The 14,405-nt window shown below is 54.2% G+C and overlaps 3 protein-coding genes across 3 annotated transcripts; 1 reads left to right on the forward strand and 2 right to left on the reverse strand.

The window, feature by feature from the left end:
- Positions 1–835: 835 nt before the first annotated feature.
- Positions 836–1,534, reverse strand: PG997_003032 (uncharacterized protein; the record flags this gene model as incomplete). The annotated part of the gene is made up of 1 exon (XM_066807347.1): positions 836–1,534. One exon carries the CDS (start codon positions 1,532–1,534, stop codon positions 836–838), a length of 699 nt encoding a protein of 232 aa, XP_066670965.1.
- Positions 1,535–1,603: 69 nt separating this feature from the next.
- Positions 1,604–3,024, reverse strand: PG997_003033 (uncharacterized protein; the record flags this gene model as incomplete). The annotated part of the gene is made up of 2 exons (XM_066807348.1): positions 1,604–2,518; positions 2,581–3,024. The coding sequence occupies 2 exons, from the start codon at positions 3,022–3,024 to the stop codon at positions 1,604–1,606; spliced, it is 1,359 nt and encodes a 452-aa protein (XP_066670966.1).
- Positions 3,025–11,484: 8,460 nt separating this feature from the next.
- On the forward strand, positions 11,485–13,889 carry PG997_003034 (glutaminase; the record flags this gene model as incomplete). The annotated part of the gene is made up of 6 exons (XM_066807349.1): positions 11,485–11,681; positions 11,755–12,053; positions 12,111–12,274; positions 12,348–12,454; positions 12,522–12,693; positions 12,747–13,889. 6 exons carry the CDS (start codon positions 11,485–11,487, stop codon positions 13,887–13,889), a joined length of 2,082 nt encoding a protein of 693 aa, XP_066670967.1.
- Between the last annotated feature and the right edge of the window lie 516 nt (positions 13,890–14,405).

The raw sequence follows: 14,405 nt of genomic DNA on the forward strand, positions 1-14,405 counted from the left end.
GAAATATAAGACTGGAGATATACCTTGACTGTCGGGGATCAGGATCTTGAAGATTGAGATTTGATCACGTTATGAAACGGCCTAGCACCCCGCTAGAGCCCAGTGGTCGAGTTTCACGCTCTGATGGGGCCCACGAGGCATGCATGAGCTGGGAAGCATGAATTGAGAAGCATAGCCCCCGAGCCTGCTTATGAACTGATCCACGGCACCGCAGCCGATCAATGCCCAGACGAACTGGCCTAACAGGCTGGTAAGCCAAGCAAACGAGAGCAAGGACTTAAACGGACTTACAAGATCTAGCAAGGAAGGCTGTGGTGTGACCAGCACATGCCCCCCTTCCCAGAATATCCAGACGTAATGTAGAATGTCTTGTTTACGACCATTACTTTCACCAAGGTGTCACAAGTCAAACCCAGGTCACGATATACAATGAATGAGCCAAGATATGTCTGCATGGGTATCGATAATTTGAATTCGTGAAGAATCAAGACGAGTGGTCGACACCCGATGATGCCTCCCGTTCCCGCATTCCTGGCCCGCCCCTGGCGATGCCCAATGACTGGACCAGTTTCCTGAATCCTCCTCCCCCATATGGCTTGTGTTCTGGATTGCTCCCAGTATAATGTACAATGAATTGCGCAACCTGCAATTGTCTTTTCTCGATGTCAAGGAAAGACCGTGTATATAAATAAACGCCAAAAGTTCCCGTAAAAAGGTTTCCATCAAAGAGAGTCGTGAAAGTGAGAATATCGTAACGAGCGTGTTGGTCTTGAGAGATACAGAGAGTTAAACAAACTCTTTAGCTTTGTGCTGCGTGCCTAGCCTTCGCTCAAGCTTAAGCGGCGTACGCCAAGCGGTGGTGGGCGAACGAGCGGCGAGCCATAGGTCGAGGAGGCTGCTTGCCAGGGGCAGGAGGACCAGCGAGCTTCTCCAGCGCTGCGGATCCCGGAGTCTCCGGGATACAGGTGCAAACACCACCTGCGACAGGGCTGACAGTGACGGTCGAAACGACAGTTTGGGCGGGGGCAGTGACGGTAATAATTTGACCAGCCGCACCGGAGGCCGTGACGGTAACAATTTTGTCGCCGACACCGCCACCCGGAGCGGTAACCGTGACAGTAGCTCCAGCTCCAGGGGCAGTGACAGTGACAGCCGGGACAGGAGCTCCGCCAGGTGCGGTCATGTAGACAGTGGAAGCCACGGCAGCAGGGGGTGCAGGTGCAGTGATGTAGACAGTGGAGGGTGCTGCAGGAGGCTGAACCTGGCCAACTCCTCCGTTGGAACCACCATTAGATCCGTTGTTGGAGCCGCCGTTGGAGCCTCCATTGGAACCGCCAGTAGAGCCTCCGTTGGAACCGCCGTTGGAACCGCCAGTAGAGCCTCCGTTGCCTCCAGCGGGCACAGTAGGAGCAGGGTTCTGGCCAACAGCGTCATTCGCCGATGTGCTTGCAACATGGCTGGCCGTGACTGTGAGGGTAACCTTTTGGCCCTTACCATCTGTAGCGGTGGCAGTCAAGACACCAGTGTGGGTCATGGCTTCAGTAACAGTGACCTGATAAAATGTTAGCTGCTAATCAGATTGTGAGCTAATATAATAAATTACTCACGGTGACTTGGGCTCCGCCGGCAACAGTGGTGGTGACAACAGCAGGGGCACCAGGGGCGACGATTCCACCGTGGTTTCCGGAGCCAGGAGCACCAGGGGCGCCAGGGGCGCCCGGAGTACCAGCACCGGGGCCCTTAGGAATACCAGCGCCAGGGGCACCGGGAGCGCCAGGAGTACCAGCGCCAGGGGTACCAGCGCCAGGGGTACCAGCGCCAGGGTACCGGCACCAGGGGCACCGGGAGCGCCAGGAGTACCAGGGGCAGCAGTAGGAGCAGGCACACCGCCGCCCATACCGGGAGTAACAGTGACTGTTACCTTGGAACCATCCTTGGCAGTTGTGGTCACAACGGGGTGGTTGCTGGCAATGCTGGAGATGATGCCTGACGAGATGGACGCGGCGTTGGAGACAGGGCAGACGGTGGTGGTCAGGTCGATAACGTTGGTGATAACGACGCTAGAAATGGCACCCTTGGGCAAGCTGGCGAAAGCACTAGACACGGCCGCAGTTTGCGTAGCAGCGGGGCAGTTCGTGACAGTAGGCGCGCAAGAAATCACAGTGTGCACTTGAGTGACACCAACAACCATAGTAGTTGTTCCAGCAGGTGCGATAGCAGTAGCGTTGGGGAAAGGTGCTGTGCCGTTGGCGAAGGGAGCACCTGCAGCAGGCGCAGGGCTTGGGACTCCGGCAGAGGGCTTGGCAGACAACAAACCAGAGCTGGTGGCAGCCGGGGAAACCGCGGAGGTCTTGTTGGCAGCACCATTAACAGCCGCCGGGGGAGGAGGCAGGGGAGCAGTCTGGTTCTTAGCGTTGGCAATGGGAGCAGGTGGCGGCGGGGGCGTAGCAGTGCCATTCTTCGCGGCACCTTCGGCGACAGCAGGTGGTGGGGGAGCAGTGCCGTTCTTCTTAGCACCCTCGGCGGCGGGGGGGGAGGAATGGCGGCAGCAGGCGGCGGGGGAGCGGTTCCATTCTTGACGGCACCCTCAGCAGCAGGTGGTGGCGGCAGGGGAGCTGTCTGGCTATCCTTGGGGGCCGGGGCAGTCTCGTTCTTCGCAGCTGCCGGCGGGGGAGGCTGGACGACAGGCGACTTAGACTGGGTGGTGGCGGCTACTGAGGCGGAGGACAGCGAGGCGGAGAGAGATACTGCCGCAGACGTAACTGCCTTGGAGGAGGACAGAGAAGCCGAAAGAGAGGCGGCGGCGGCAGATGTCAGTGCGACTGACGAGAGAGAAGCGGCGGCAGATGTCAGTGCCGCTGACGAGGAGTGAGAAGTAGGAGCCGCGGCGTTGGGGGGTAGAGGTGCCACAGGGTATCCGCCGGCGGGAGCGGCAGCCTGGGTCTGGTTTCCTGCTACTGCGGCATGGGCCTCGTGTGAAAGAACGAAAAGAGCAGCGTAAACGCTGCGAGTGTTGAACAACATTGTGAGAGAGGGTTGGAAAAAGTCCGAAAGATCAAGCTAGTTGATGAAGAAGAGAAAGAGAGAAATGGGTGACTGAGCACACCAGATATAGAAACAGAAAACCCGAATCAAGAAAGAGTGATGAAGAAGCAAGAGGCGATGATGAGGAGAAAGAAGTGAATGTGATGAGGTCAAGCCGCATCTTTTAATACTTCTGACCTCATTGCCTGCCATCAACCTGTCTCGTGCTGGTAGTCGAGTTTGCAGAGAACCTCCATTACCCCTGCAATCATCTCCAGCCCGTACTTGGCGGATTAGTTGCGCCAAAGCCCTATAGTGGAGCGTGGTATATAGTGATCCGGCTAGTCTCTCGGCCAGGGCGTTTCCCAAAAGGCTCTTGCCAGGGGGTTCCGATCAGGAGAAGCTGTGTGAGAGATCGCCAGTATCCTGGCCATCGATCCAGGCACCAGATGGTGGGGCCATGGCTGCGCCTTCGTCTGACCAGGTTCTTGAGTAATCGCTGCTGTCGATAGAGAAAGAACGGCGTGGGGTGGTGCGAGACCGGTACCGACATCATCATGAGCCACCACCAACGGACGTCGTGCAGCGATCAGCAGTTTGCGGCGCCATTAAGCTTCCGTCAACGACCTGACGGCGTCGACGAGCTGAGAGGCTTTAGCTGACATGGGCTGTCATCTGCACCGGCAAGCCTTACTGTACCATCCCGAGATCAGAGACACACTTGAATTAAGGTCAGTAAGCTTTTGCCAAACCAGATGTGAAGCAAGAAACACTGCGGGCGGATTCCACTTGCTGCTGACGATGGAAAATACCACATCGAGACGGCTGTCCAGGTGGCCGCCGGTGGCCAGGACGATGATCATACCTAGTTGCAACCGCGCAGGGACGATATCAAGGCTGGAAACCCGGTGCTGAGCGTCTTCTAGAACGCCAGCATGGTGCTTGGAGCTCGTTTACCCCTGCCAAGGATTGATTGGAAGTGGATTGGGACTCCCTCGGGTTACATTGCAGCTGGGCAATGGACGAGTCAGGAGAGAGAGGAGGACTCTCGCGGTCTAGCCAGCTCTGGATAGACGTCCGGAAACGCTGCCGTGAGTAGATAGATGGACCAGGGTCGGTTTGGGCGGATTCATGCGAACGGCCGCGGAAACCACGATCTGATCAAGGGTTCCTACAAGTACTTGGAGGATTGGTGGAGGTCGGTTGGTCGCTAGTCAGCTGGTCTCGCTGCTCTGGTTAAGGTTGCGGCAATTGGAGCTGGGCTCAAAGAGGGTGGGCCCTGCCCGATAGAGATGCTGAAGCGGCCAATGGGAACTAACTGGCGCCTCGGGAGGCAGACCCTGGGCGGACATGCCCTGAACACGCCCTGGCAGGACCTGGCAAGTCCCTGGACAGATCCACCAACAACAACCCTTAGCCTCAGTTCTCGCATTGTAAAACATCCGCCGCCCAAAAGAGTCCACACCATTCGCGTCTAGCTAAACGGCCCATGGCTGCTCGCTGTCTGATCTTTAGACTGTTGTGCTATGCTTACAGGGCGGGGGGCAAATTGGTCTTCATGCCTCAACATGCCAAATCCCGAACTGCCCAGCCGGACGTTGCAGGCGCCTACCTGGAGCTGATCAGTCAATGGTGCCAGTGGCTATGTGTGTTCGTTCTCATGATCCCGTTCTACATACCGGCGGGTGGAACATGCATTGTGTGCAACTTGTTACTGCCCTATCACACCAGTGCCCTCCTCCCTATCGCCGACGGCAACCTGGGCCGAAGTGGACATCGCGGCTACTTGATGTGGTGGTGACGCTAGCTAACGTGAACACCCAGCGATACGCCAGTAAGATGTCTGTCTGTCTGGCGAACCGCCAAAAGCTCGATCACGGAGGAGTCGCATGCTGATTACTCTGCATTCACCAGTAAGAAGAACAGGGACGGGCCTAGCCCACGTTCCATTCTGGCGTCTAGAGTCTGCCAGATCAGTTCGTGGTTGAGATCGGAAGGCTACTGCACTGACACTACTGGCAAGAGTCTTCCCATTTACTGTACTACAGTAAGAGTGGGTCTCTCTAGATATATCTTGACGACACTGGAGGAAGAGTCAGCCGTCGACAATTACTCAACACGCACGCATCAGTCCTCGAACAAAGTTTCCCTCCCCTTGCGTCGTCCGATCCCCATCACGGAGAATATTCCGCCTGTGCCACCCATGCCTACCTCTATATCTGAAGTCAGATCCCTGATTCCCTGCACCCGCTGAGCCTCGTTTCAACCCCTGTCCCCAGCTAGGAGGCGGCTGAGCAACATCCATACCCACTATAACATCACCTCTGCCAGTCTGGATTCCAGACGGCGGACCTCCCGCCCGCCTCCTCTGCAAACTTGGCAAGCCAAACCTGGAGAGGCATGAGCTTGTAGCATGAAAAAGGAAGAATCTTTTCCAGCGTTGGGACGAACAGTCCAAAGTTTAATAACGGCAAAGGGGCCGATCCTGTCTACAAGTACGACCAACAGGATGTTGCCTGCAACGATCAAATGGGTTGTCCGACTGGCACACGGCAGGATATCGCTGCGCGCCGTTGACAAATTCATCTCTTTGCGTGCTTCAGGTTGGTTGACTCTCATCGCCGACAGCAACACGTTCTCGTGGAGGGGTTCATCCTGTCCCGATTCTCCATATTCCATTTCGGCCGATGAAGGTCAGAACCCGGACAGAGCAGATCTAGGGGCCCATCGCCGTCCGTCCCACTGGGAGTCCCGACGATTATGAATTCGTAAGCTCAATCCCGGGAATCAGATCGGCGCAACTTCTCATTAGGGCTAAAGACTTGGCAGGTCGTCATACCACATCATTTATGTCAAGTTTGGGATAAATATCAGCTTCACCGTAGTCCCACCCCGTGTCCCGGTAGTTGTTCAATCCAGGTATTTCACGATCGTGGATGGCGGATACCCAAAGGAGCTCGGATGAGTACGTATGTTTATCTGCTTATCTGAAACGCAGACGTACGCTACTTGATGGGGCCTTCGTGGGCACACTCTCTGGTTTGAGGAATTGCAATTACCGTCATTCGACTCAACTGGCCGCTTAGAATTGATTGACCCATCTCACTTGGGCGGTTGTTGTTCCTGCGCCAAGCAAATGGACCAGGCTGCACTCTATCTGGGAAATATAATTTTCCCGCTCATAACATCTCATCCAGGTGTGTTCTCTCACGTAATTGCGCTACCTGCGTGATGTGGTTTCATGTAGAACCATACCGATGCGATGGTTCTGTGATACTGGATGATAATGTCCGACTTCCTAGTCAGGAGCCGCCATCATCATTCGCTAACACAGAAGAGTGCCACGTACTGTTGTGCGCTCTACGAAGCCGGGCTGTCTCACCAGGACTCATTCACGTCATCTGGTAGATTGTTCTTTCTGTCGAAACGCTAGATTGGCCTTTGACGTTCGTTCGTTGTAAGACATTTCTACTGCCAAACCGGAAAAGAAAATCTGGCTTGGTGTTGCTCTTTGCGGCTGTCGAGTTTTGGTTCTTGTCGCATTGGCGTTGTTTGCGATAATAAATTGGGAATCAGTACTCTGAAAAGACGTCACTCATAACATTGAGGGTTGAGAAAGGAAGTATGGTGAGCACTATCTGTGGTTTGGTGTAAAGCTCATATGCCTCGCAGATCCAACATACGTCAGGCTTTGCGCCTTTAACCGGAATTGGGAGGACTCGAAATGTCACTTAAACGGCCGATCACTGTTCTTCAATGATCGTCCCATGGTATACTGGAGACGTGAGGTTGACATAAGGTGCATCACAACACATGCCGCCGATCTGCAGATCCGGATATCTGAGACAAACATCCCCAATGTCAAGATGTCAACCACGAGGTAGCGCAGTATTTGGAACTACGTGATCTTCATATTCCAGATAAACACCGTTCTCGGCTTATACTACCCAACGAGCAGCACACGTTTCTTCGTCTCTACAACTGCATCTCCCACGTTGCGCTTGGCACCGGCACCGCCTGCATATATCATCATCCGGCCGAGTTACAGTCACGATTCGAGTCACAGTCTCGACGATCACCACATCAACAGAATAACGCCTTGGCACCAGCTTCCAAAGCGAAACTTAGAAAGTTGGGGGTGGAAGAAGGCGGTATCCAGCGCCAACGAAATCCTTTCAAGATCATGGTGGGTTATGAGTCCACGCAAACCTCGCAATCTCGGTCATCTTGAAGGTATCGAGACCAACTAGCTGAAGTGCCGAGGTTATGCTCCACGTTAGACAGCCGCCCTCTCAAGCAAACCCCGCGACAGAGTGCATGTATGCGGTTGCATCGTACGATGTGAAGCTAACAATACCAGACTGCTGGCAAGCGGGATAGGGCTACAGGCAAACGCGACCATTACTCGTGCCGCGAAATTGGGTGTGTTCATCAATAGTTGCTGGTCCTGGGACTCGCTCGTTGAGAAATATGCAGGCGGTCAGCTGAGTATAGTATGTGGCATCGTTTGATATCATTGGCGCTCGGCCGGAGACCCGAGTCTTAGTCTCGGCTGCTTGCTTCTTTGCCCCAAACCTCACCCAAAATAGACCCGGCGGCGAGGAAGTCGGACGCAGGGTTGCGGCGAGGCTGCGGAGAAAATGAGATATATCGGAAATTACACACACACACACACACACACACACAAAGAGAGAGAACCCTTCCTGTCACGCTGGCACAATAGTGTATCCAGGAGTATGCCTTTCGTTGGCCCCATATCGAATGGCCTAGCCTGCCGGAGCCCGACCAACCATATTCGAGGATCTCATATACCTGCATAGAAAGGCAGTCGATCCCGACGCCTTGGGATCGTAGTAGGGCTGTCTGAATGATCGTCACCCCCGCAGCAGGCTGCCGACCCAGTGACCCCTTATACATACCGCTGACAGCTCAACCGTGCTCGCCTTCCTAATCCGGAAGGCGTCGACAAATGGGATCGTGAGAAGCGGCAGGAGTTTCCCGCTTGAATTGGAATGTACTCACGTGTTGAAAGGGACTTGTCCTACATTTCAATGTCACGTAACAACAGCGGCTCCGGGGCAATGGAATGCGACTTTCGTCCGAAAGCACCCAGACGCTCGAAATGGAAGGCCGGATCTCCAAAAATACCGATGCCAGAATTTGATGAAAGGTAGGTGGTGGGCGGTTTTGGAGATATCATGCCCAGCTGGCAATCCTCCCGCTAGGCTTTCTTGGCCCACCGTTTTGACTGAGCTTGTCGCATCGTTCCCTTCACTTGGCTATTGCTTGCTTATTGCGCGCGCCGCGACGGCGACGGTGCGGCTTCTCTACGCGTTGTTACGGAATTGGGTCCGCGAAAATGGAGCTACGCAACGTGCCCGTGATCCAACTAGCTCCGGCAGGTGACCGAGTAGACGATGTTTGATAGGATGTAGGGAAAAGGGCGGAGACTATATCATATCATCTTAGTTGAAAAGAAGTTTGCGGGGGAACCCTCTTGACCCATCCGCTGGTCCTTGGCTTGCGAGACCGTCCCCATGCTTCTAGATCGATGGATGAGCAGGCTAGCTGGCGATCTGGTTGTCGATCAAAGGATGGCCGGGCAAAGACGCCAGCCACCGGGTACTGCACCGGGCAGGCAAAGAGGAAGCCAGCAGCAGGCGGGGAGGCTGATGATACCCAGACCCGGGACCTGGCGGTGACATATTGCGATCGGCAACAGGCAGGCGCATTCTCGTACCAAAGATATTTCAGGAGATGATGCAGTGGGTGAGCTCGTGTTTGCGCCGAGGACATTTTGGCATTGCAAGGTAGGTATGGGCTGTGACTTGCATGTCGGGCTGTATGTAGCCAATTGCCGACGACTGGGCGCTATTTCTTCAAAGCCTCAGACCCTCCACCAGATCTTGGTAAGAAGGCCCCCACCTCGACCCCACCAAACTAGGATTCCCCAGGATCTTCAGCGCGGCCCTGATAGAAAGACAACGGAATACCAATAGTGCTGCTAGGAACCGCGCCCAACTCCATTTTATCGATGAGGTTATACCTACTCTGCCGACGCTTGGGATGGGTAGCGTACACCTAGCATACCGCCTAACCAATATCGACAGGCCGGCCGAGTTGTAGGCAGCACGTCAAGATGCGACCTACCTAAGGCACTTTCTGCATCGCTAGACGCCCGCATATGCACGCCGCCACAGCCGTAGGCAGGGCCAGGAGAGCCAGGAGCGGCGGCGGCATCAGACATGAGCAAAACCGCCTGAGCCGTCTCGTGGTTCCGGTCACGCCTTGGCGGGCTGGTGGTGTGTCAGTCCCAGTATGTACCTTTCGCTGGAGAAATCAGGGAATGGGAAAAGAGGGAATTACCTCATCCCCACAAGAACCTTGGGAGACGGCCCGGTATGATTAGGTGCAACTCGTTTTAGCTGAACGACTGATCCTTGGCTGAGGTAGTAATCGAGAAGAGGGGCGCTCAACGATGAGGAGTCATGAAAGAAACAAGGGTCGATCGAGTCCCCCCTCCCCTTGGTTTTGAGGATTCGAGTATCTACATCATAGTAGGCAATTGGAAGTTGGTGATATCATACTGTATATACATGTACACATCCAGGCCGGCGGAAGAGGTTTGGCTTCCTTTCGTCTGTTATGCCTTAGCTCGTAATGCAGGAGTTGCGAACGTGTCGATGCGAATCAGCCACGCCGCATGGCGGATGCTGAAACGGGCAATGCTGGCAACGGCACTCGCCTTGCTAATTGCAGGGTCATCTCGTTTAAGGCTGGAGGCGACAAATCACAGCGGTGCGGGACCTTTTTCCTTGCTTTTAGCTACGGACTTACGGACTCGCGCTGCCAACATCGAAAGTGATCTAGACATGCACCTAATCATGCGCTCATGATTCAAGTAGCACAAACATATAAAACAGGCGGTCAGATTTATCATGCATCCGCTAATCGCGAACTCGTCCAGAAACGCGCGAACGTCCGGGATGAAATAAGGGATTCTTCCATCAGACGAACAGCGCCTGGAGAGGTGGCTTGCTCTGCCTGCCAACTTACCCTGCTCGGGTGAGGATATGCACTCTCCATGACACCGTCGAAAATGGCGTACCTGCTTAATAAGGCTTATTTCTTGTGTTCGTCCGGAAAGCGGCCGACACCCGAGCCCGTTTTCGCCGGCTCGTACCATGGGCCAGCCTCCATCCATTAATCTTCTTTTGCGCTTGTGTGCTGAACATCTCCTTCGCTCACTGTTTCACGGCGATGTAAGTTGTTAGCGACGGGGCGAAAACACTACCGGCCAGCCAGCCAGGGCCCCTTTTCCCCCAGCCCATCCATCCATCCATCCATCCATCTACAATCGATTCAGGAAGTCCCCTCCTACCAGATCCCATGTCGGGTGGTAGCTGACACCCTTCGCAACGCATTTTGTCGTGTCGAGTGACCTATCCCTGCTGTCTTTGATTTTATGATGCTACCTCTTTCTTTTCCTTCCCATGACTGGCAGATCACTTTCCTAACGCGGCCACCTATCGAACTCTACTGCTCTATGGTTGCACGCATTAGACAGACAGATGCACGTAGTCTAATTTTCGTTACACCACTTGCCATGCCCCGTTCGGGATGTTTCTCAGACCTGCAATGTCCATCATTCGGCCCAATCGCGAGGCTGCTTTCTGAGGGGCTCATTACCGCGTGTCCAGATATCCAAACCCAACCCACATACCTGGGTCTGGCTCACCCGACCCGCCTGCCTCGCTCACGGCGCTGAACGGGTTCTTGACTCTCGTGCCGTTTAAACCATCCTCTTCTTTGGCGGGCACCCCCGCTAGCCTTTCACACGATGGCGAGCGCATGGGCGGACCTCACCAGGAGGCGAACCTACCCACCGGCCGGTCTGTATGTCTACCTTGCTCTACCGCCGCGAGTAATCCTTCCTCGCAAGCGAGATGGGCCCTCCTGACATGGGAGTTAAGCCCATTTCCTAACAAGTCGGCCGTCCGCGGTCAGGCCGACGAATAGGACCGTGTTGCACGTCGAAATAGCAAGTCCCATGATTTCTTTTCTCACCCCCAAGGTGGATGAGTATGGCCCCCGACTCGATATGCAATGGCACCCGACAACCGACTTGGCAGTTTCTCCGGCTTCTACATACTCCTCCCTCTAGACTTGGCTGCTTAGCAGCAGCAGCGTCTGATCTTACTGAGAAGATCCTTTTCCCTAGTCGGTCGACTATACCACGGAAAACGGCACGGGTTCCTTTCCCTTTCCCGTTGTGAATCAGACTCGTATAATTACTCCTACTTCCGCCCGCCCTTGGTTAAGATCGCCCTAAGCTTTCTTCTCATGCCTGTCTTGGTTTCTCTCTATCCTTCCTTATATTCTTAAGGCAGACATCGTCTCTACCTCACTACCTCGCTCTCTTCCTCTCCTGGCAGTTTTGTTGAAAGTGTACCACCCACGATGAGACTCAGTATTGCCGCAGTTGCCCAAGTGGCGCTGACTGGAGGACTCGTACATGCTGCCTCCACATTCTCTCCGGCACGACCACCGGCCATACCACTGGCAGTCCGGTCACCATATATCAACACCTGGCTGCCGGTAGGAAAGGACGGCGGCAATGGTGGCTATCTCGCGGGAGAATGGCCGCAGTTCTGGAGGTACGCTTTTGTTCACCATGTTTACTGATGATGATGATGATGATGAGATTCCGAGGCTAACGAAGTATAACAGTCAGCACACCAACGGCTGGGTCGGTATGATTCGCGTGGATGGCACTGCCTACACGTGGATGGGTGCTGCTGCCAATGGCCCTGCAGCTGTAGATCAGACGGAGTTCTCCTACACTTCCACCAGAAGCACCTTCATCATGGACGTCGGAGGTAAAGTCGGGATGAATATTACCTTCATGTCCCCTGTCACACCCAACGACCTAAAGAGGCAATCCTTAACCTTCTCGTACCTCGATGTTGCTGTGCACTCTCTGGATGGCTCAACACACGATGTCGAGATTTACACCGATATCAGCGGTGGTGAGTTCTTCCATGTACATGCCAGACGGTCCCATGATTTACTAATGACAATTATAGAATGGGCTTCGGGTGACGACAGTGCAGTCCTTGAGTGGGACTACAACACTGCGAGCGGCGTCGCTTATCACACAATCACTCGGCAGCAGCAGAATGAGATGGCCGAGGATAGAGAACAAGCAGCTTGGGGAACGTGGTACTGGTCTACGGCAGATGGCGATGGTGTAAGTCTTTGCAGAACACACTGAACCTGGTCATCCGGTAAACCTCTGAATCCGTTGCTAACAAAGCGAATAGCTCACGTACCAGAGCGGGCCAGATGTGGACGTGAGAGCCAGCTTCGCCAAGAACGGGGTCCTTGCAAACAGCAAAGACACCAACTTCCGCGCAGTCAGCAACCAGTGGTAAGTAGCGATACATGTTTGGCAATTTTTCTGTCAATACTGAAACATACACTAAATCCTCTCGCAGGCCCGTTTTTGGATTCACCAAAGGGCTCGGAGCCGTTGGTAGCGAAAGTGTCTCTACCCTCTTCTCTATTGGGTTGACACAAGACAATGCCATCTCGTTCCTGGGCGAAGGCGATGGTCTGACTAAGGTCCCGTCTTTATGGAAGAGCTACTTTTCCAGCAGTCTGGATGCTGTACGTATACCATCCGCAATTCGATGCGAGAGCTCCGGACTAACTTTGGCTAGATGACGTTTTTCTACAATGACTACTCAACAGTGTCGGGTCTATCGACGGATCTTGACAACCGAGTTGCCAGTGACTCTCTGGCTGCTGCTGGCCAAGACTACCTCACCATCACCAGTCTAAGCGTCCGCCAGACGTTTGGTGCCTTGCAATTCTGCGGCACCGACTCTGCTCCCTTGGTTTTCCTCAAGGAGATCAGCTCCAACAGTGATATCCAGACAGTCGACGTCATCTTCCCGTCAATGCCTCTCATCCTCTACACGAACCCCAAGCTTCTGGCTTATATGATGAACCCCTTGTTTATCAACCAGGAAAATGGCCACTACCCCAACACTAATGCGATTCATGACTTGGGCACTTTCCCTAATGCCAAGGGCTACCCAGCTGGGAACGACGAGCTGATGCCGCTTGAGGAGTGTGGCAACATGATCATCATGGCCTTGGCTTATGCCCAGCGGACTAGCGACACAAACTACCTGAATACCCACTACAAGCTACTCAAGCAATGGGCCGGCTACCTTGTCGACGACTCCCTTGTTCCCGCAAACCAGATCTCCACGGACGACTTTGCCGGCTCCTTGGCCAACCAGACCAACCTTGCTATCAAGGGCATCATCGGTCTCCGGGCCATGTCGGAGATCGCGAAAATGACGGGCAACTCGGATGACGAGAAGAGCTTCGGCGATACCGCGACCTCTTACCTGTCACAATGGCAGAACCTGGCCATCAACCAGGCCGCCAACCCGCCGCACACGACTCTCTCCTACGGCGACGGCGACTCGCACGGCCTGCTGTACAACCTGTACGCGAACAGCCTCCTGGGCTTCGGGACCTCGTTCGTGCCCCAGTCCGTGTACGACATGCAGTCCGCCTTCTACCCGACCGTGGCGCTCGAGTACGGCGTCCCGCTCGACACGCGCCACACGTGGGTCAAGTCCGACTGGATGCTGTTCGCGGCGGCCATCGCGAGCTCCGACACCCGGGACATGTTCATCAAGAAGCTGGCCAACTGGATCAGCGCGACGCCCACCAACAGGCCCATGTCCGATTTGTTCGACGGCAACACCGGCGATTTCCCCGGCATCACCTTCAATGCCAGGCCTGTTGTGGGTGGCCACTTCGCGCTGCTGGCGCTGCCCAACTAGGGAAGGAGGGATCCTTTATCAACGTATATGTGGTAATTTTCCCACTGTTGGACGTCATGTTTTCTTTTTTCTTTTCGTGAAACCTATTGGCTATTCGGTCAGATCAAATGATACCCATTTCTGGAGCTTGATAAAACAATCGTTAATTCCTTATATCATCGTTGTTTTATCTTATTATTTTACCTTTATCTCGGCATAATGCCCCTTTTACGAGCATACTAGCGAGTTAGGGGACAAGCGGGAGCGTTGCATATCAATATGTGGAAGCAAGTTCATGAAATATGTTTTGCTAGGGCGGGAGAACGGCTATACTAAGTTATTTGGTCGGTCGCTAGACGTATATACTACTAGTGTTGAATGAAGACATCATGAATTTTGCCCATGTATACTGCTTTCCATGGTATTTATACGCCCATTACGCCCGGGTCCAGTAGTCGATCCTTCCTTGGCGCCTCTAAGTGCGAAAATTTCGACGAGGGCGGCAGCTTCATCGGTAATGTCGCAGTGAAGGCCTCC

This window comes from Apiospora hydei, assembly GCF_038363865.1.
Source record: "Apiospora hydei strain CBS 114990 chromosome Unknown utg000004l_segment0_segment0, whole genome shotgun sequence".
Classification (NCBI taxonomy): Eukaryota; Fungi; Ascomycota; class Sordariomycetes; order Amphisphaeriales; family Apiosporaceae; genus Apiospora; species Apiospora hydei.